This window comes from Montipora foliosa, chromosome 1 (genome assembly GCF_036669935.1).
Source record: "Montipora foliosa isolate CH-2021 chromosome 1, ASM3666993v2, whole genome shotgun sequence".
Classification (NCBI taxonomy): domain Eukaryota; kingdom Metazoa; phylum Cnidaria; class Anthozoa; order Scleractinia; family Acroporidae; genus Montipora; species Montipora foliosa.
In genome coordinates this window covers 60,914,261-60,936,760 of record NC_090869.1, presented here as the reverse complement: position 1 = coordinate 60,936,760, position 22,500 = coordinate 60,914,261, and the positions used below count along the sequence as shown (strand labels likewise).

General features: G+C 40.1%; 1 protein-coding gene and 1 pseudogene across 4 annotated transcripts in view; one reads left to right on the top strand and one right to left on the bottom strand.

The window, feature by feature from the left end:
* Positions 1-5,630, top strand: part of LOC138003478 (uncharacterized) — a 68,483-nt gene extending 62,853 nt beyond the window's left edge. For 3 of the 4 annotated variants that reach the window (XM_068849586.1, XM_068849567.1, XM_068849577.1), the window contains 4 exons: positions 517-771; positions 2,831-2,953; positions 4,153-4,200; positions 4,292-5,629. In XM_068849586.1, coding sequence (XP_068705687.1) covers positions 517-771; positions 2,831-2,953; positions 4,153-4,200; positions 4,292-4,588 — 723 coding nt within the window. In that variant the 3' untranslated portion in view covers positions 4,589-5,629. Of the gene's footprint in view, positions 1-516; positions 772-2,830; positions 2,954-4,152; positions 4,201-4,291 lie in introns of all 4 variants that reach the window. The other variant, XM_068849594.1, reaches the window with a different exon arrangement.
* A 456-nt stretch (positions 5,631-6,086) lies between these two features.
* LOC137979742 (guanylate-binding protein 6-like) overlaps positions 6,087-22,500 on the bottom strand; it is a 23,357-nt pseudogene continuing 6,943 nt past the window's right edge.

The following is a 22,500-nucleotide window of genomic DNA, read 5'->3' as shown; positions in this document are numbered from 1 at the left end:
TAATTCACATTTATGTTTCCAACGGCAACCTCGGAAACCTTATTTCTGCTTCCTTGAATTACACTAGGTGTCCGTGGGAAGAAGCAATTTTGAGGATTTTCAAGGACATCGGGGAACTTTGAGTTTTGAAATTTGACACAAGTTGAAGTTGGAGCATAACGCCTAGTGCATTTTTTTTTGTACGGAAGCACCGAACGGAGAATTCAATATCGTAGTGAACTCCTAGTGAAACCGATAAGCGGTTTAGTTGGATCACAATTTCGGGTTCAGTTTCTGAGTGTGAATGGATAGCTAAGGGGGCTCGAGCATTTTTTTTTTCTAAAGACGAAATGCCGGCCTTCTTTCAAGCGCGGTGTATCACTCAATAGATAAATTTGCCTGAGATATTAATCATGGATTTGCAAGTGCTGACATGTGGAAAGTAAAAATATTGGTTAAATACAAAGTGCTCGTTTATACCTCCGGGATTGAGGAGTTTAATTTGTATTTTTGTGGGTTATTTTTGTCTTGTTCTAGGAGTGCATGGAGAATAACTTGGTAACATTGCAGAAACGAAACAATGACCTCACCAGAGAAGAGTGCCTTGCTCTTTTGAGACGTTTGAAGAAAGAAAATTTGGATCCCATTCTTGGCTTACTGACTGGCGAAGAAGGCGCTTCAGTCAGCTTTGCTGAGATCATTGATGGTTATTCGGCCATTGAAAAAGGCTTCAAAAGTCAATCTAGAGGAGCCAAGGATGTGTGTGCTCAGGTTTTTTACGAGTTCGATCCAGTAAGTATTGATGGCCAGACTGCAGTCTGCAGTCTGATTACCACTTGGGAATATGAAGTTTTGCATTGTAATGGCCACCATCCTGCTTCTGTAAACTGCTCTTTGCAGCACTTACAACTTTCTTCCATCAAATTTTGTTTTTGTTTCTTCTACGACAGACAGACAGACAGGCAGCCCTTATTTTAGCACGATGATAATAAACGCTATGCAGCTTATGGGAAGTTCATAACTCTTTAGTCTCGATCTCCGATGAAATGCGGCCCATCAGTGTATGGTATTTAACAATTATTCGCCGAAGGCGAAGTGATTATCGGTGAATATTCACCGAGACGAAGTCGAGGTGAATATTCACCGATAATCACTGAGCCTGAGGCGAATAATTGTTTTAGTATAAATACACAGGTGATTATTTCAAAAAAGAGAAAAAAAAACATTTCAACGCGAAAATCATCTTCACTTACAGTGGCAAACGACTACTGGAAGCCATTTTGTCCGTCGAGGTGATTATCGGCTGATAATCCGAGATAGCGAGCCAATGAGAGCGCGCGATTTTGTATAATCACCTGTGTATTTATACTAATTAACAATTATTCGCCGAAGGCTCGAAAAACCGAGACGAAGTCGAGGTTTTTATTCACCGACATTCACCGAGCCTCAGGTGAATAATTGTTTGTCTAATTATATAGGTGATTATTTGAAAAATATGCATTTCCTTTAAAAGGATTAATTTCTTCGTCTGTCACCTCAACAAAACGGCTCGCGGCCATTTGGAAAAAACGGCTTAGGTGAATATCGCGTAATAATCACCTGAGGTGCAACCAATCAGCGCAGAGAATGTTCAGTAATCACCTATGTTATCATACTAATATTTACTTTAGAAAGGCTTCTACCAGATTTTTGTGGGGGAAAAAACGTAGCAGCATTGCGATCCGGGCACGATCCATGATTTTTCATTTAGCACCGGCAATCCCTCGTGCGGCTACAATGTACTTAGCTGCGGACCCATCAGGAGAGTTACGTTCAATTAGGCCCAATCTGATTGGCCATTATTTGGAGGGACCTGGCCCCCGTTGTTCGAAAGCCGATTAACTTAATCCAGGATTAGCGTAAACGTTTGTTTCATCTTTTCAACTTTTTGGTGAAAGTTTCTTTTGCTTATTTTTGTTTTTCCAGATTGACTTCTTCTCATGTAAAGTTTTGCCAAATATCAGCGGTGGAAAAGCACTTGGGAGTAGAGAAATAAACTCCTTGGTTAATCTTTAATCTGGGATTTGCGTTAATCGGCTTTTAAACAACCGGCCCCTGTACTCTAAATTAGGATAATACCGTGAACTGATGGTCTAAGGCCAAATGAGAGATCGACACCTTCTGCCTCTGTTGATCAAATGTCGAAATTGTGACACCAACAAGACTAATTATTGTTTTAACTAAGTCATGACGTATTACCATAACAAAGCGATTTAATCATTATCATTACATAACTCTTACTAACCAAGTTCGAGGTCTTTTTTCCGTTGTTTATATATCTATGGCTCAAGTGCGAAGCGCGCGGACCATAAATTAACAGGCAAAACAAGGTTCTGTCACTTACAGTACGGACCGGGAAAACGAAATTAGTAAGATATTTATTGTGTCTCTGAGGTAACAAGGCGCGCGGGGAAGGAAACCAGTTGAAGCCAAGCGGAGGGTTTAACTGCCACAAATAAGTAGCATGCGTAAATCTAAAAAAAGAAAAAATCTTATTGGCTTTTTAAAATAGTTGCCTGCAAGATTTCACAAGTTTATTTCACATAAATATGAAAAACTCGCTGGAAAATATTGCATCAAAATTTCAAATTTTGCGGGCCATACAGCCGAGGGGACCGTACTGTAGAATACGCCCCGCTAAAATAGCCATTCGCAGCAAGCGTACTATCATACAATTTATGCAACACGATGAACTGGAGCGAGTCCCTAGCCATAACTAACCTTGTACATTTGTACCGAACAGATCTGTTTGCCGGTTGCCTCGATTTTGTCGTCTTTTTTGTCTGATAGTTTTCATTTTGTTCAACCACAGGAACTCCAGGAAGAAATGAAGAAACATATGGCTCATTTGCAGCAACTTAAGGATTATGACGAAAGCTTAGCTGAAGAGAAAGAACAACGTGCCAGGCAGGAACAGGAAAGAATAAGGATGGAGGTAATGTGAAATATTTTGCCATAAAAATGGGGAAGCGATGTTACTATAGTAACCAAGGAGAACGGATCATATCGTAGTCCTGGCCAGAGTTAACGTTGTTCAAAAGTGGGGAGCAAAGACCCCAATAATGCGTCTCTGAGCCTTGATGAAGCTTGTTCTATGTACATATAAAGCTGTCAATATCATCATCATTATCGTCATCATTATGGAAATCACTATTGTCCTCTTCATTACTTTTCCGTACAGAGCAAAGTATACGATTCAGTTTTGAGCCCTTTTTCATTCTTGTCTTCTAGTGGTAGTGGAACAACTGTTATAATAATATCGTATAATCGTAGAAGTAGTGGCCCAAACGTAGTTTTGCATTTTTATAACTTAGCTTACAAGATATCTTATTTTAGGAACAAGATGCGGTTAGCTTGCTCAAAAAGTTATTGGGGATGATGGCAGCGCTAGTGCTACTGTGACCAAAAAAACCCAATTTTTATTTTTCTTTGGATTTCAAAACTATGTTAACTGATTGAGGTTTTAAGCCTTGATTTTAAAAATACACCTGTTTATTTTAACTGGAATTTTCCTGTTTAATGGTCCGCCGTTACTAACTTTCTTGTCTCTATTTTCTCAGGCTCTAGCAAAACGATTTAATTAAGCTGCCGGGGGGGGGGGGGGGGAGGGGGGAGGGGGGAGGGGCAATTGGTTTTGCTAGTGTTTATCCGCTGGATAGTGATTTATCCGGTGGATAGCGTTATCCACCTTTTGAACAACCGAGGCCTGTAGTCTAATTCGAAGACCTACTTAGGGACGTATTCCGATATTAACAATGCGTGGTTTTCTTCTTATTGTATAATAAAGTGAAGAGCAACTCAGTTTGAAGTCGAACTTAGTATACCATGCCACACAACTTTAAGACATGCAAAGAATATTTTCAGGCTCAAATTGCAAGAAAAATGACACTGAACGTTTATCCTCAGCGCTCAAATTAGACGTTCTTATAAAAAAAAAAGGAGTGTATTCAGATTTAGATTAATATTCTGGTGATTTAGAGCAATTTCTACGAGAAACCGTGCATGGAAGCATCGTTACAATTCGAAAACAAGACTAAATTATGCGATCTATTGAAATTTTCAAGGGAGCTTTCGACACCATCCTTTTACATACCTGAATTTTTAGATACTCATTTTTTCGATTTCTTCTTTCAGGAGGCATTTCAACGCTTGGAAGAAGAACGAAACGCCAAAGAGCGAGAGGTTGGAAATACGTCGAACTACGATTTGGAATGTTTTGTAAATTAAATGGTTTTTTCAATGAAAAGTAAAATGCAAATTCTCTATTTTCCAGATGAAGCTACTGCAGGAAAAACAGGAGGAAGACAGAAAACGGTTAGAACAGCAGTTTAGGGCCGACATGGAAACTCAAAGACAGCAAATGAGTGATATGATGGCAGCCAACATGAATGAGCTTCGAGCAGATCGACAAGCGATTCTTGATCAGAATAAAACACCGGACACAATCAGTAGCATGGAAGAGGCCATGAATAGCAGGAATGAGCAGATGCAAGAACTTCAGCAGCAAATGATTGCGATTGCTAACCGCCCACCTCCTCCTCCACCAAACGGGGTATGCTTGATCCTCTAAAGCTGGTGAACAAACCTTCAGCAAAAAGCCCAACAAGTGTGATCACTTTTAATAAAATCACATTCTTTCATGCGTTTAGACTATCAAAACAGAAACCTAAGATGACTTTTCTCGTTGTCTGGTCGCGTAGTATGTGGACAGGAATTAATGCGAACAAATCAAACGTGGTCACACTGTTAGAGTCCTTGCCTAAAACTAATTGGAAGTACCTTGATTAGTTTTTAAAATAGTATGACCTTGTAATGCTTGAAAAGTCATGCCTAAAGTAAAACAAATTCATGTTGGTTACTTTTAAATTGTCCCTTTCGACTTATTATAATTACGTTGTCGTTATTTTTCGTAACTTCATAGCGAGGATTGATTGGGGTATAGAAAGTAAAATTTGGACAGAATTTTTTAAAATTGATTCAGTAAAATGTCTGAACCAATGAGAATGATTAAAGAAAGTGTATGCCCGCTCGCGCCTTTTTCCTTTCTTGTACGTTGTTATATGTCATTGTGGAAAGGGCGAGCTGGCGGAAATAATTCGGAGGCGCGTTATGAAGACCTGCAAAAAGAAAGACACCACTCCAATCCCGCTACATGAACAACTTGTTCCCATTCATGTACCAACCTCGAGTGGATAGAAAGCTGGGTGAACTGCGGAGCTCTCATGCTGAGATTCGAACCCAGACCGCTGGGATGCGGTCCGCGAGCGAAAATCCACTACAATATTTCACTAGCTTCGGGAAATATTCTTGATTTTCACATGATTTCACGGCCGCCATGTTGGTGTTCTTAAAACAAAGAAACGTCGGCCATGTTGCTGTCGCGACCCAGTCCTCCGGGAATTGAACTCTAAGTTATGAAAACGTTTTCTTTCGATGGCTGTTGATTGCGTGAGTGAAAAGCAAAAATCATGTGATCACTCCGAGTTTAATCTATTTCGAGTTGATTGTGGTATACATTGTGTATCAAGTAACTAGCAATAAAAACTAGTATAAACGATGCAGGACTGAGGTATATCGTCGGGTGCTAACTTCCTCCTTTTGAAATATATAACAGTAGTTTGAGTAGCTTATGAGGTAATATTGATAGTAACAGAAGGAGGTAATACAATACTTTAGAAGGATATATACAAGAACATTGAAAAAAAAAGAGAATATATACTCTGTAAAATGCATATACCTAATACACCTATCACTGACCTATTAAACTTATTAATAAAGATAAAGCTTTTCGCTGCTAATGTCATCATTTAAGGATGGCTGTAGATCACAAATAAAAAGTTTCTTTTATGGTACAATATAGGTCGGACCTCCCAGTGGCTAGAATTTCCAAGTAGTCCCATTTGTTTTAAAGTTGTGTCTAGTTGAGAAAACGTGATCAGCAAGAGCTGACGTGTTATTGTTACTTATACAACGCCTTGAAATGTTCAGATTTCCGGTCATGCAACCAGCGCTTTGTTTTACCAATGTAACGTTCATTACAATCCCAACAACTAGCTTTATAGATAACTTTGGACATAAGATAGCAGCGAAAAGCTGTATCTTTATTAATATTTTTAACATGTATATTAGGTATATGCATTTACAGGGTATATATTCTCTTTTGTTTTCAATGTTTCTTGTATATCTTTGTAAGTATATTCACCTCCTTTTGTTACTATCAATATTAACTTTCTCCTTCATCCATACATAATCATTTTCGTCATTTCGAAGCATGCATTGTACATGTCAGAGAGAAAACTGAAACGTTGCTTGAGCCAAGCGAAGCTTCGGATACCTCGTTCATAAAGTTTGCGATAGCCCTTGAGTTCTTTGGTTGAATTGATTATATTCTCTTTTCCGCTCTTTCTAGGTTTGTACGACTAAAAGACTCAGTTTCAACGATCGATTTCGAACAAATCGATTCCATTTCGATTTGGTAGAGATTTTTATATTGATTAAATGAGAATTCAACGACCTCACTTCAAATGCTAGTTGTGAGGGTACGATCATACCGTTAACGTCAGACCATTTGGTTAAGTCAAGAGTATCCTGAACTTTCGAGTGGATGGTCGGTGCTCGATCCCCGGCTGGAGGGTCTTAAAATAACTTTGAATTATTTTCATCCGTTCGTTAAAATATGAATTTTCGGAAAACAGAGTAAAACCCAACACACAAAAAACCCCTGGTTATGTCTTTTATTCGATGACCCACCATGTTACATTTAAGACAACCTAATACAATCAACTATTAATCATCTTAACCAGTTTAAAAGAAACACGAAAAAAATCCAGCAACGTTAAAATAAAGGGACTTTAACCTATGACCGTGCGATTGCCCCTAACTGAATGCTCTATAAAACATTGAGCTATCAAGCCATCTAAGAGCTCGACAGACAACAACCCCATGCAAGTTTGACCTATATCTAGTAATGTTGACTGGATTGATATTGTGGCAAAAATACTATCCTACATTGCTACAGCTGTTAAAAAGTAAACTCCTCAATCGAGGACAACATAGAACAATCTACCCTTGGCGCCTATTTCATCTTGACACGCGGGAAAAATATACTGAGGAATATTAATCAAACTACTAAAAATATTTCTTAGTAAAGTCCACAGATAACTGAGATTTTCAACCTATTGGTCAAACTAAATTACTGTTAGGTCAGCGCATACCATATTAATCATGATTGGCAAAGATAAAAGCGAACTTTCAATGACTAGTTTACATAACATTACATACTGCGCCGGATGCGATAAGTGAAGCCAAGGCTACTCCAGTCACAACCTGGAGCGATTTATCACGGAACCCTGGTTTTCTCACTTCATTCTGTTGGCCCCTGTTCTCACGAATCTGGCCATTCAAAGTGACAATCTCCCTTTGATTTTCTTGATTTAACCTCTCCATTTCCAAGAGACGTGCATTCAGTGCTTGATTTTCTCTTATAAAACCTATGCGGTCTTGTTCAGCTCTCTGCATGTTAGCCTTCACCATATTTTTGATTTGTTTTTGCTGAGCCTTGGCATCTGCTTCCATTTGCTCCTGGAGTCTTTTCTTTTCTTCTTCGAATTTTCTTTGTTGCTTTTCCATCTATTAATTAAAAGACCACTTCATCATCCCCTAAAGAATTCTAGTTTTCATAGATAGTTATTCTAGCTTGTGCCTTTAAAACCCAAGACCTAAATTCTTTCGTGGGCCAAACATGAATGACGCAGAGTAAACGAACCAAATGAGCCAATTTTGACACTGGGGGAAACCAGAAATATACATGCTGCCGGAGCAAAGTGCGGGAAACCAGGCCACTTACGGGAATGCAACAATTGCCTTTGATTGACTGAGAATCTAAACCAATTTATATAACTAAACAAAGTGTCAAATTAGTCCTATATACAAAAATACTCCCGCAAAGTGCGGGAAACCAGGCCACTTACGGGAAAGCAACAATTGCCTTTGATTGACTGAGAATCTAAACCAATTTATATAACTAAACAAAGTGTCAAATTAGTCCTATATACAAAAATACTGATTTTTTTAGGATTTTTAGGGTCACATGGGAGGTGCGGTGACCTCGTGGTTAAAGTGCTCGACTCCGGGATCGAGTGATCCGGGTTCGGGTCCTGGCCGGGGATATTGTGTTGTGTTCTTGGGCTAGACACTTGACTCTCACGGTGCCTCTCTCCACCCAGATGTATAAATGGGTACCGGCCAATTTAATGCTGGGGGTAACCCTGCGATGGACTGGCATCCCATCCAGGGGGGAGTAGAAATACTCCTAGTCGCTTCATGAAACCGGAGATAAGCGCCGGCCTGCTGGGCCTTTCTAGGCTCGTAACAGAGACGATACTTTTTTTATGGGATTTTTAGAAAATTTAAAGATTTTTAGATGATAATGATTTAAAAATATAGCCAGTAGCATAAAAATTAATTTGGGTGGTTCTAAGAAGCTTCTTCCACTGTTTCCAAGCGGCCTCTTGCCATTCACATACTACTGGTCAGTGGTTTAACCTATAAGTTATGTTCCCAGCATGCCTTGTTAGCATCACTGTAAGGCCTGGACGCATAGGAAGCTCAACGTTTTGAACCGATTAGAAGGTGCTTTAATGCAATTTGACCACAGGTCACAAGATTCCCGCATTTTATGCAAATTAAGTGGTTGCTTTGGAAAAAAACTGGGATAAATCGGGATTTTTTGAGATTAGGATTTACAGACTTTTTTTAGAGAATTTCAGGAAAATTTTTCAGTCCATTTTTTTATTTTGTATTTAGGCCTATGTTTGATGCAATGAACCAAAGCTTTCGCGAAATTTCTTTTGACAAAAAGATAAAAGTTTTGATATCAAGTGCCTCATTAATTAAACTAGAGTGTCCTTTTTTGAAAGTATGGCTTGCATATTTCCTGCCACCAATTCAATCATTTTCACGGTAATGATCAGTTCCATAAATCTCAGTATTAAATGGCCTTACTTCCATCTGACGTTCACGACGTTCTTGTTCAAGTCGAGCTTGTTGTTCCTAAAAACAACAAGCAGAATTTACGAATAACAATGTTTCCAAATGAAGACATTTAATCATCTATTTTGACTCGGGTGTATTCGGAAAAAAAACAGTTGTTCCAGGAAAAGGTCGAAGCTGTGACTTGACGATTACTACTGAATTCGGATGCCCAACCGCAGAGCTACATGGGATGCGTAGGAGCGCTTCAATAGCAGACAACTTTCATTATTTTGGGAGATTTTTTAGGGAGTGTCAGATCCCAAATCAAGATTAGAGTTGGGTATGAAGGTACAGAAAGGGATTTGTGTTCCGACAAATCTGAAAAGTGTTGTTGCGAGCGAAATGAAGGAGGCAGAACAGGGACAAGTGACCATTTCCGAGTCCAAAGCGAGGCATAGCGCGAAGCATTTTTCAAGAAAATTAGTTTTCACAATGCCATTTCCAATTATTGACCGAATGCAAAAATGGCCGCCAACAAATTATTCTTTTGTCTTTGTGTTAACTAGCTTAACTAGCCTCGTTTTACAGCCCAAATTCTTTCAATTTTACGCGTGTGAACGAGGCTAGTTAGGCTTAAATAACACAAAGACAAAAGAATAATTTGTTGGCGGCCATTTTTGCATTCGGTCAATTGTTGCATTAATTTGCGACTTGTAGTCATTCTAAAGAGAATAAAAGTGGATAAGAGGGATTTAGAACTTACTAGCTTAGTGCATTTTACTCATCAAAACTGCGATACATATTCTTTTAATTATAATTTCTTTCTTCCAAAAATTAAAGAGCAAAATGACGTTATCTTTTATCCCCCCCCCCCCGCCCTCATAAGTTTTGCATAGATGCTATTAATATTGCTATCACCTCAAGCTTCTTCACTTCCTGCTCTTGATAAGCTCGAGCTGCCATTTCCAGACTCGCTTTCTCGTCGAAGTCTTTTAGTTGCTGCAGGACTCCTAAATATTGCTTCATCTCTTCCATCAGTGGCTTTCATAAAAAAAAAATTGTAAAGCCGGTTAAAAAAAGGGAGGCAAGTGTGGATTAAGAGCGCGCAACTGACAACAATCTCTTATTGCTGCCTCGTAACCTCGGCAGCCATTCTAATCGTGCTCATTTAAGATGAGTGGATTTCTAATCTGGATGTCTGTGTTGTGCCCACAGTATCAAGGGCAGCGTTGCTGCGCATAGCATGTCATCCGTTTTGCTATCTCTCGACAGCATTCCACTTACTCATGGTAATTACTGCTTTTGATTAATTGATCGAGTATAGCTGATTGTATTTGACACATTTCCGCATAAAAAATGAATAGGCAATTTCCCAGTCAATGTCTGTCCCTTCTTCAAAGCGAGTCTAAGTGCGAAGTTTTTGTGACGGTAATTAGTTCTTGTTTACATATGAATGAAAACTAATTTTCATAAGAAAAACTTCGCACTTAGACTCGCTTTGAAGAGGAGGCAGACACGAACTCGGAAATGGTCTATTTCAACGGGTTTAAATGGGGTCCTCGATCAGCACAAGAAAAAAATGTTCTTTACCGGATGAAATTCATAGAACACCTCAGCACAGACGTGTTTGGCTCCTTTGGCATCAGCATTAAAGTCTTGCTCGATTCTTTTGTATCCTTGCATGATATCATCAAATGACATCCTGGCACCCTCCTCTCCGAGCCGAGCAAGGACTGGATCCAAGTGTTTTTTTTTTTAACTTCTTCAGAAGAGTGTTGCAGGCTGCACGGGTTAATTTTCCATTTTCAAGCTGCCACCATCTTAATTTTTCATCAAAAGATCCCTAAAGTAGAAATCGAATTTAAAAATTTAAAAAAATTATTTGCAACAGCACGGGACAGAAGCCCATCGCCACAAGCCTTCTCCTCCCCTTTTACCTTTTACCTTTTTTGGATCAGGGCCCAGTTGTTCGAAAGCCGATTAACGCTAATCCCAGATTAAAAATTAATCAAGGAGTGTATTTCTCTACTCCCAAATGTTGTACAATGCTGATATTTAGCAAAATTTTATATTAGACGAAGTCAAGCTTGAAAACCAAAAAATAACCAAAAGAAGCCTCCACCCAAAAGTTAAAAAAGCAAACCAAAGTTTACACTAATCCTGGATTAAGTTAATCGGCTTTCGAACAACCGGGCCCAGGTGTTTTGACAGACCTAGTTATTTTTAGAAACACGTTTCCTTGGTTACGGTCAGCCAATCAATGCTGTAGAATACCCATTTACAATTTCGCTAAATTAGCTCTGTCCGAAACATGGCGGACAGACGGGAATCCAGGAAATCGGAAATATCAAATTCAGAGGTACTAGAAATTAGCGAACAAACGCTGTTTCCCGGGAAATCGTTGCTAAAAATAACTAAGCCTGTCAAAAGGCCCGATTAAGAGTTCAATTCGGAGGAAGACTGATGCTGCTGCATAGGATCAAAAGAAAAACTATTCCTTAGCGTTTTGGGACAAAAGATCACACGATTTTCAAACGGTGGCCGTCCTGCACTTATATTTCAACAGACTTAACTATTTGAGGGTAATGTGAAGTGCTGTTTTCTACCCATGTAAACGATATGAGCGTTAGCCCTACGAATGGAATTGGGCCCACACAAGGACAGAGAAAAAACTCTGACCAGGGTGGGAATTGAGCCCACGACCTTCACCAGTTACAATTTCACCATCATTGGGGCGGTACTTCGGTCTCAATACTGAGCGTAACAATTGCTTGAATTGTCTTAAACCACTGAGAAAACAAGGATTCAATAGCCGAATTTCAATATATTAAAATTTAGTACTAAACAAATGGCATCATCTCGAGGCTCTGAGATGATGCCTTTTGTTTAGGACTGAATTTTAATATATCGAAATTGGGCTATTGGCTTTTATTTCCGTTTCCTGATATCTGTTTTTATTTTAAGGTGAAATGTCTAGTAATGCCATGCCTTTGGGTTTTTCGCATAAAGAAATTGTGTCAGGGTTGTATACACGTAAAACGAACTTGTCTTGCGGCCATTTTGGGGACTTTAAGATCTACGACGGTGACGTCGACGAACATGTGACCCCAAAATATAACTTCGCACATTTGTAAGTCTTTCACGATTATTCCATGTCGTTATTATATCTCTCAGACAGTACGCGCGCTGTAATTGGCTAAATTAGCGGGCCGTATTCTACAGTAAGGCCCGCTGTACAGCCCGCTAAATTTAAAATTTCAACAAAACATCATCTAGCGAGTTTTTCATGTCATTTCTGTTGCATAAACTTGTACTGAAAACTGTTTGAATCTTGCAAGAAACTATTTCAAACTTAACAGCCAAGAAGATTTAGTTTTTGGAATTTTGGCACGGCATTCTTTGTGGCAGTTGAACCTTCCGCTTCACTTTGACTAGTTTCCTTGCCCGCGCGCCGGTTAACCTCAGAGATATGCGCTTGGGCCATAAATCAACGGGAAAAAACTCGGTCCGTAACTTACAGTACGGACCTCGAACTCGGTTAGTAAGAGGTATTTCATTTCGTACAATGTGGATGATGTATACTAAAAATAAAACAGCACGAGCGGTTTCAGAGATAAATAGAAAATGGGGCGGCGCAGTGGTGACACCACACGCTTCCCACAAATGTCACAGTGGCTCGGGTTCGATTGCCAGAATCGGCGTCGTATATGTCGGTTGAGTTCGTTGGTTCTCTTCTCTGTTCCGAGGGGTTTTTCTCCGGATATTCCGGTTTTCCCCTCCCCACAAAAACCAAGAGTTGATTTGAATTGAGTTCATTTCATTAGTGTCCCCAATTAGTGCTCTTGTGCTAAATCCATTGACACTTAAATTATTATTGCTATTATTATTATTATTATTATTATTATCATTATCATTATCATTATCATTATTATTATTTTTATTACTATTATTTTTATTATTATTATTATTATTATTATTATTATTATTATTATTATCTTGTTTTCGCACATTTGATTTCCAATGGAACTTCAGTACTCCAGGAAGCTTGGTGACAACAAGTCTCCTCAAACTTCTAGGACCTTCCTAAGAATCCTTGCCGTGTTCAGAATCACTCTTTTCTGAAGCTTTTCACGATTATTCCATCTCGTTCATTTTGTACAATGTGGATGATGTATCCTAAAAATAAAACAGCACGAGCGGTTTCAGAGATAAATAGAAAATGGGGCGGCGCAGTGGTGACACCACACGCTTCCCACAAATGTCACAGTAGCTCGGGTTCGATTGCCAGAATCGGCGTCATATGCCGGTTGACTGAACTATTAGAGGGTAAAGTGAGAGTTTTTCTCTGTTCTTGTGTGGGCCCATTTCCATCAGTAGGGCTAACCCTCACATGGCTTATATGGGTAGAAACCTAGCACTTCACACTTTACCATATAATAGTTAAGTCTGTTGAAATATAAGTGCTAAGCGGCGTAACCCTTCCTTGTATATGTCGGTTGAGTTCGTTGGTTCTCTTCTCTGCTCCGAGGGGTTTTTCTCCGGATATTCCGGTTTTCCCCTCCCCACAAAAGCCAAGAGTTGATTTGAATTGAGTTCATTTCATTAGTGTCCCCAATTAGTGCTCTTGTGCTAAATCCATTGACACTTAAAAGTTAAAAGTTATTATTATTATTATTATTATTATTATTATTATTATTGCTATTGCTATTGTTATTGTTATTGTTATTGTTATTGTTATTGTTATTGTTATTGTTATTGTTATTATTATTATTATTATTATTATTATTATTATTATTATTACTATTATTATCATCTTGTTTTCGCACATTGGATTTCCAATGGAACTTCAGTACTCCAGGAAGCTTGGTGACAACAAGTCTCCTCAAACTTCTAGGACCTTCCTAAGAATCCTTGCCGTGTTCAAAATCACAGTTTTTCTGAAGCTCGTCTACCTTGGTCTCTATACCAATATTCTCTAGTCTCCTCTTTAAATCCTTTGGAACTGTTCCAAATGTTCCGATTACAATAGGAATTACCATTGTTTTCATTTTCCATAACTTCTTCAATTCTCTTGCTAGATCCTCGTATTTTACTACCTTCTCGACTTCTTTCTCTTCAATACGGCTATTTCTATACTGCTCTTCAATACGGCTATTTCTATACGGCTTTCTCTAGCGCCCACAAGTTTCTTTATTGTTTTCTCTAAATCTTTAGACCAACCGCCTAGCACATCAATCACTACGTTGCACTGTTCCACGACATAGCCAGGGTACTGCTTCCTTAACTCCCAGCGCAGTGGAGCATACTTTTCCGTCTTCTCCCTCTCCTTTTTCCTACGGTTGCCTAACCAGGGGCAACTCATTTCAACTGCCCAGACTCGTTTCCTCCTGTGATCCACAAATCTGACGTCCACTCTGTTGGCCTTGACATAGCTTTGTTCGGCATACACTGGTACATCCCAGTAAGCTTGACCTTCCGGAGATTCGTACACTGGTTTGGGTCCCACTAACGAGTACCATGGTGGTACTGAGTCCACTAGCTGCAGGTCTTTACACACCTCAAAGAACAACACCTTAAGTGCAGCGTTGTGTCGCTCCAAGTACTTGGACTGTGCTAAAGCAGGACATCCTGCAAGAACATGCGCAAGAGTTTCTGCAGCGCCTCCGCACAACCTACACGTGATCTCTCCTTGTGAAGTTCCTGTTTTGATCTTTGTATACACTCTAGTAGGGGTGAGCTGTTCGTAAAGCTCCAGTACCCCGGTAATCGTGTGGGTGGGTGCTGAGGGCCACTCCCGTAGCCAAGCAAAACACTCATCCATGCTCAGATCTTTGTCGTGCCACCGTGCACACAGAAAGCGACCATGCCACTGCTCGCTCTCAATCTCTTCCTGTAACTTCTCCGTCACAGTCCTCCTCAAATAACCCTTAACTTTCTTCCCTAGAATTTCTGTATCCGGAGCTTGGCGCGGGCTGCATGACGGTTTCGGATAGTTCAAAGTCAAACCCGTGTCCAGCTCTTCCGCGTACTTACATGCCTCCTTAACCAACGAAGTGAATCCCTTCTCACTCGCCCTCTCTTCAAACTTCTGAACTAACCTCATGGTAGGATCTGTATTCTCATACAGCTTAATTGCAGATTTGATTTTTGTTAGCTTGTATTCTTGCTCAATTGCGCGTAGGCCACGCCCACCCTTGTCCCTGGGTAGATACAACATAGCCGTCGAACTTAGCGGATGCTTCCCTCCGTTCTCACATATTATCTTTCTCGCCTCTCTGTCGATCACTCTAAGCTCTGTAATAGGCCAATGCTGAGTCCACATCAAATAGGAGAGGACTGGAAGAGCAAACTGGTTACTTGCAGTCACACGGTTGGAATCAGACAGGGGGCTACTCCATATTAATGACAACCTTTGCAGGTACACCTTTGCCGCACATTCCAATGCCAGCTTCTCATCCTGCATCACAGTCTCTCTCACCCCTAGAAACTTGTAAGTAGAACTCGCGTCCAAGCTTTCCACGACCCCCTCGTGACCTAACCTCACACCTGCTGCATCATGCACTTGAGCCCCTTTCCTCACATGAATCACATTGCACTTCTTAGGATTCCATGTTAGTCCAATGTCCTCCATGGCGGCACTGGTAGATTTTAAAACTCTGTTGAGCTTAGGTTCAGAGGACGCAAAAACTTTCAGATCATCAATATACATTACATAGGATACCTTGGCACTTATAGGCTTAGACAACTTATATCCCTCAGTAGCTTCCAGTGACCAGGCTATTGGATTTAAACATAGCGTAAAGAGGCGCGGACAGAGTGAGTCTCCCTGCGGCAATCCTCTGTTAAATCGAATACAACGAGAGGTTTCGGGACCACGTTTGGTGGTAGTAACAATCCTGGTATTCCAGCTTGCAACTAAGAATCTCATGACTCTACAAAGCCAGGAAGGAAAGCGGTGAACTTCCATAATTTCAAGCAGCCAGCTGTGATCCACCGAGTCGTACGCCTTCTTTACATCTACCCAAGCCATGCTTAGGTTTCGTTTTCCTCTGTGACAATCTAACGTCACCATTCTGTCAATCATAAGATTGTCTGACGTCCCACTGCAGCCCAATCTGGCTCCCCTTTGTCCACTCTCCATCAGGTCGAATTCTCTCAAATGATTGTCCATTGGTGTCTGAAGGCACGACGTGAACCATTTGTAGATGTTATTTAGGCACGTTATTGGTCGCTGATTCTCGCTGCTGAATTCACCTGGTTTAGGGATGAGTCGCGTTTTTCCCTCAGAAAACCAAGTGGGATATTCCTCGGTGCTTTCAGAGATGGCAACGAAGGCTTTAGTGATCCCCTCATGCAGCACATGCATGCGCTTCCACCAATAGTTAACAAGGCGGTCAGGCCCTGGGGCGCTCCAGTTTCTTTTCTTGAGTAAACACTTGACCGCTTCAGAGCACTCTAACCTCCAGGACCCCTCCGAAGGCACTGGAACCTTCCTAGCAATTGCTTCCTTGATCTTACTCAGCCATTCTGCTTCCTTGTTCCCAGTCCCTCTCGTCTCCCATAACTCTATCCAGAAATTGCTTGCATCCTCAATGTTCTCAAATGTTCTTATTATTATTATTATTATTATTATTATTATTATTATTATTATTATTATTATTTTCTGAAACATTCCCATTTGTGAACTCGCGTTGTCCTACCTACCTACCTAGTAACGCAAAAATATGCGCTAAAACCCGTGCCGAATTGCAGAACGAATTTTTCTCCTCTTTTAACCAATGATGTTGTTGTTTTGTGGCGTTCTGGCTGACGACCTCGTCGTAGATCCTAAAGTCACTTTTAACTTGATTGATGATATTCATAATTTAAGAGCGCCAAATTCGTCAAATCTGATACTGTAGGTCAATCGAGGAGGGCGTGTTACCTAATTACGGGGACGTAATACTTAAATGCTAGAGCTAGCACTTGCGCCATTGGTAGAGAGACATCGATGATTCCACGGGACCCTTCCTCGCTGAAATTTTCCCAGTGTAAGTGTAGGTGGTTTACAACCAATCTCTGGAGACAGGTAACAATGTAGTAATGTACAATTGCCGGTGGAGGAACAAAAGAAGCGAATGAGAGATCTTTTGTTTCGTCCACCAAAATGGCCCAACCTTTCGGTGGCCCCGGAACGATTTTAGGGAAGCTCACACCTTCACATACGTTAAGACCTGTTTTTTTTTTTTCTTTTTTAATCCTTACCGTAAGTTTTTTCCGGTACTTTTCTGTTGTGATAGCGGAAATTCCGAAGGTTTCCTTTTCCAAAAGAGCTACTCCCTTCTGAAGAGCCAATTCATGCTTGACACGGATGAAGTCACTATCGCATGGCAATTTACCTGACAGTTCCGCGTTCATCGTGGCATCATAAAGCTTCAGCGATTCTTCACACGCTTCCGAACACTTTGTCATCACAAACGTTTCCCAGGCGGTCTGGACATTGGGAATTACTCCAGGAGTATTAATAGCGTCAACATAGAGTTGGACCAAGGCAGCAAGGCCTGATTTAAAGTATAATGGACACAGGGTTACCAGGAGTTTATATACTTTGACCAGGAGCCCATCAACGAGAGCCTACAACTCCAATACTAGGTCTATGTGACGGCATTTTCACAGATCAAGCTATTTTTGAAAGAGTAGTTAAATGAGACTTGGCTTGCACGAGTGACCAGTCTCGATCCCATGGGCAATAATTTCTCATGCCAGATTTGTGATTAGCTTAGTGGAAACGTCTGGTTTCGCAGCAAATACAATGAAGCTGTACGCTCCTTTTCATAGGCCCCTGCTTTGACAGATTTGCTTGCACATCATCATGAACAAAGCCATGGTAGTTTTCGCGTTTATAAGTAAAATCATTCGTCTCGTGACTGAAATATGGAAAACAAGGACAATCCAAGCCAATATCCTAGTTTGCCATGAGAATAGGACGATCACATGAGTTTTGGAGGGCATATAATTTGTTTGTGGCCCGAGTAGCTAGCATCATTTGCGCCCGAGCGGAGCTCTACGAGGATGCTACGAGGGACACAAATAAACTATATGCCCCACAAAAGTGATGACATTATCATTAGATTTAAGAGAAGCTATGATTCTAGAAGTTGTGAACGCAATTTTAGCGATTCACTACTCGCACAATCCCATAATGTAATAATGTTTTTTTTTTGTTTTTTTTTTTTGGGGGGGGGGGAGGGGGGTCCTTTTAAGTAAAAACAATGGATATCCAGTTCACGGAAGCATGATACAGTGCTAAGAGGAAATTACTTGTATCGTTTTTTATGTAAAGAACTCCCCAAAACGTATTGCATTATGGGATTGTGCAAGTAGTGAAATGCGTAGAGAAACCTGAAGAATTCAGGACCTTAACTGGGTTTGAACCCGTGACCTCACGATACAAGTGCAACGCTCTAATCAATTGAGCGATGAAGCCACGGCCTTTGGGAGATGATCATTTGCGGGTGCTAATGTTCCCGTGATAAATGAAGCAACGAATGAAATGATATATGAAATGAATCCCATATTGAAATGAGGGTGTGAAATTAAGTGAAGATATGATCCTCACAGTTTTGAACGCAATTTTAGCAATTGCTTGAAGGAGCCTGAAAAATTAACTGAGGACTTTAACGCAGTTCACATCCGCAGTTTAATATGTGATTCATTTCATATAATATCATTTCATTCGTTGATTCATTCATCACGGGAACATTAGAACCCAAAAATGACCAGATCTCAACGACAGTGGCTTCATACTGAGCTCAGTTGGTTAGAGCGTCGCACTGGTATCGCGACGTCACGTGTTCAAACCCGTTGTTGTCCTGAATTTTTCAGGCTTCTCAGTCTATGCAATTGCCAACATTGCGTTCATAACTGCGAGGATCATAGCTTCGTTTGGTTTCATATCCGCATTTCAATATATATATGATTCATTTCATATATCATTTCGCAAGGCCAAATCGTACAAATTCATTCAATAAGGAAAAATGTTTAACAGAGATGTAGCATGAAACTATGGGATGGAAACTTGTTGCTACAATACGATCAGCTAAAACAAGAGCAAAAATTGAGAAAGAAAAAGAGCAAAAATACTCATCCACAATAATTTGCAAAGAATGTGTGTAATCGTCCCACAAAATTTACGAACACAGTGAAGGATCGTAAGACAAGGCCTTCGGTTTTCAGTTGTTAGTCGAGACCAGCTGAAAATCTAACCATTTCGGGATGAAGTTACTCGAAGGCAACTATTTCTCCGCAGTTATTTTGAAAACCATGAGTGAACCATCTCCACCATGTCCACCTCCGATGTTCAACCGACTGAGCTCTTTCCAGTTGTTTAATAATTTCTTTAATTTTTTTTTTTTTGTGTTAACGTCTTAATATTAGAGCGGATGCAGTGCGGTCTAAAATGCTCTGTATAAAGCGACAGAACGATTCTAGAGGAGTGGGAGGGGGATGGTATTGGGTGCCAATGACAAGACAACTTGATGGGTCGACCTTGCTGGGAGACCTTATGAAACTACCCAAAGAGGGTAAGTGAGTGCACTAAATCAAGTGAAGAGAGAGGGAATTTCAGATCTTACCGAAGAAATGTACAGTCAAGTAATCATTTGACTCTAAACCTCGCTTTGGGGAGGAGGCTACATGATGACGCTGATGTCACAAGTGATAAAATCGTTACTGACACGTAATTTCATACATACCTTCACCTGTTACAATCTCACCCTCATTGAAGCTGTATTTTGGTATCAATACTGATCGCAACAATTGCTTGAATTGCTCTAATCCACTGAGAAAACAGGGATTCAATCTGCTTTTATTGCTGTTCATGTTTCTAAGCAATTCGCCATCAGCGCTTGGCGGAGGCAGGCTAAATGCTTGAAATCCAGGAAAAAAGCGCAGTATGCTCTCAGCAACTTTCTGAGCGTTATCCCCGTCGGACCGCCTTTGATCTTTAAATACCTTAAAGAAAGTTCGAATTAGAAAAAAAAATCTCTGACTTATAACTGTAATGCAGGTCACAGAACACAGTAAAGGAAACCAACTTATCTCAATGGCGAGGGCTGTGGACAATCTTCTTCTTATATAAGATATCATGCAACGTAATGATAGTAATGATAATAATAATAATAATAATAATAATGATAATAATAATAATAATAATAGTAATAATAATAATAATAATAATAATAGTAATAATAATAATAATAATAATAATAATAAGACGAAGAAGAAGAAGAAGAAGAAATCAGTACTTATCATGCGTATTTCTCAGTGTCAGTGACACAAGAAGCACATGACCTTCAAGAGTGTAACTTGCAACTCTTTTCCTTGGAGCAAAGCTGGGGATTTTAAGACACCAATTTTATTCCCAAATATGGACAAAGGTGCACGCGCAGGAAAATACACGAGCTACGTTGCATCCAAATAAGGAAATTTTTAAACTCAAAAAACCCCAGTTCTCAACCCGAGTTAAACGCTTTAAGGTTCTGAGCTTCTGCTGACAATCAATGCGCTATAACATCAACTAGGACTAAATTAACTTATGGTATATACTACTAAGATAAAATAATGCTAAATTTAAAAACAAATAAGTCGTAATGTCCTCGGAAGAAGAATGTGTTAAGGTTACTTTTAAATGTAAAAGCAGACGATGGTGATGATTTTATTTGTTCAAGTAGGGAGTTACAGAGAAAAGGTGCAGAGAATTTACAAGCATCAGGGGCACCCAACGACCAATTTGTTGTAAAATGTATTATTATACCCCAGTTAATGAAAATAAATGTTATTAAGGCATTTTCAGGTGTTTTTCAGTGTTGCTGGGAAAACATTATCTGTTCCTTTTTCCCAGCAAGACACACAAGAAATTTCCCAGCCAGCTAGATAAAATTGGTTGGTTTCCCAGCCAGCTGATCAAATTTATTTCCCAGCCAGGAATTCCGCGCGCTTTCAAATCCCTCGATCCGAAACGACCAAACAAAAGCGACAAAACCGGGACAAAACAGGTTTTTTCCGCAAGCGCAATCACTCTGACCAGCCGTCGCATGTTTGTGACTACTCTCTGGGAGAGGAAAGGGTTTTTTTTTTTTTTTTTTTTAGTCGTCCTCAGTCTTCAGAGTTTCTACAGCCAGCTCGGGTTGAAATGCTAGAAAAAGTCAGTAATTCCCAGGCAAAACCTTTATCAATAACAAAATTTCCCAGCCAGCTGATCGAAACACCTGTATTTTTGCCAGCCAGCAAGATTCGTCTGGGGAACAGATAAAGTGAGGAACAGATTCGTTGGGTGCCCCTGAAGCATGGTCGCCATACGAGCGAGTTCTGGAAGACGAGATGGGTGGGTTGTGCTAAAAGAGGGCGGGAAGATGATCGAAGAGTACGAGACTTATCAGGGAGTTAATGTACTCTGGTCAGTCGGATTTGTCAGGTCACGTCATTTTTTGTCATGTCATGGCATGACATGCATGTCAGGTCACATCATTTCGCATGGGTGTCCTCAAAAGGCATCCTATGCAACCTAACCGGTTTAACGCAGAAATTACTTCAAACAACACAACTCAAAGCTTAGTTTCAGAAAAGGTCTGTCGACCAAACATAATTTAAGTTACAAACAACAAAGATAAACTTAATGGAGAAGTGATCTACTAGCTTAAGTTATTTCATTCAACAGAGGTGAAACTTGAAAAAGAGTTAGTCTGAACAGTTCTCAAAAATCCTAATTGCAACCATTTTAATCTTCTCCAATGTTTTCCTTCCCTGCCTCTTATTGTATTTGCTGTTTTCAATCAATGCTTTAAGAAGCTGTTTTTACGTTTCGCTTTGATTTGGCTGCCAGTTCCCAGTGGCTGAATTTGAATAAATTTTGTGAAACAGCCCCTTTAGAAGTAGTATTTAAAACAAGCTGGTCTTCCTTGAGTAGTTTATAATCCACGTTTGCATAATTTGCAAGGACTAGTGTCACTAACAGTACCTATTATGTCCTACCCGCTTTAAGAAGTACTCTTTGATGTCCTCGCAATCTGGCGGGATGCTTTGTGCCACGTCTCTGAGAAGCCACATGAAGAATGGAAAGGTTTTGTGAAAGAATTCAGTGTCTTTTCGGCAAGCCCCCATGCTCGGGTTTCCGTCGTTGCTTGAGCGAAGTTGAATGCGCTCCGACAATTTCACAATAAAACTAAAAGATCGTTAAAGTAAACAAATGAGTGATGCTTTCGGGACCGTATATTCTCACGAAGCGCGGCAAAGTTCGTGACTCTCACCGACAAAGTCATGTCAGACACGATTGGACGAATCCAACCTTATAGAACATCTGCATGCTAATTTGGTGCCCAAATATCTAAGAAGCATGAAACCTTTTTCTTTTCCTTTACTTTTTCACCTCCATCTTAGCAACACGGAAATGGGTTTTCAACTGGGTTGGCATGGTAAATTGACCACCGTAGAGCTGAATTTGAAAGCTGACGTATTTGGGGATTATGAGTT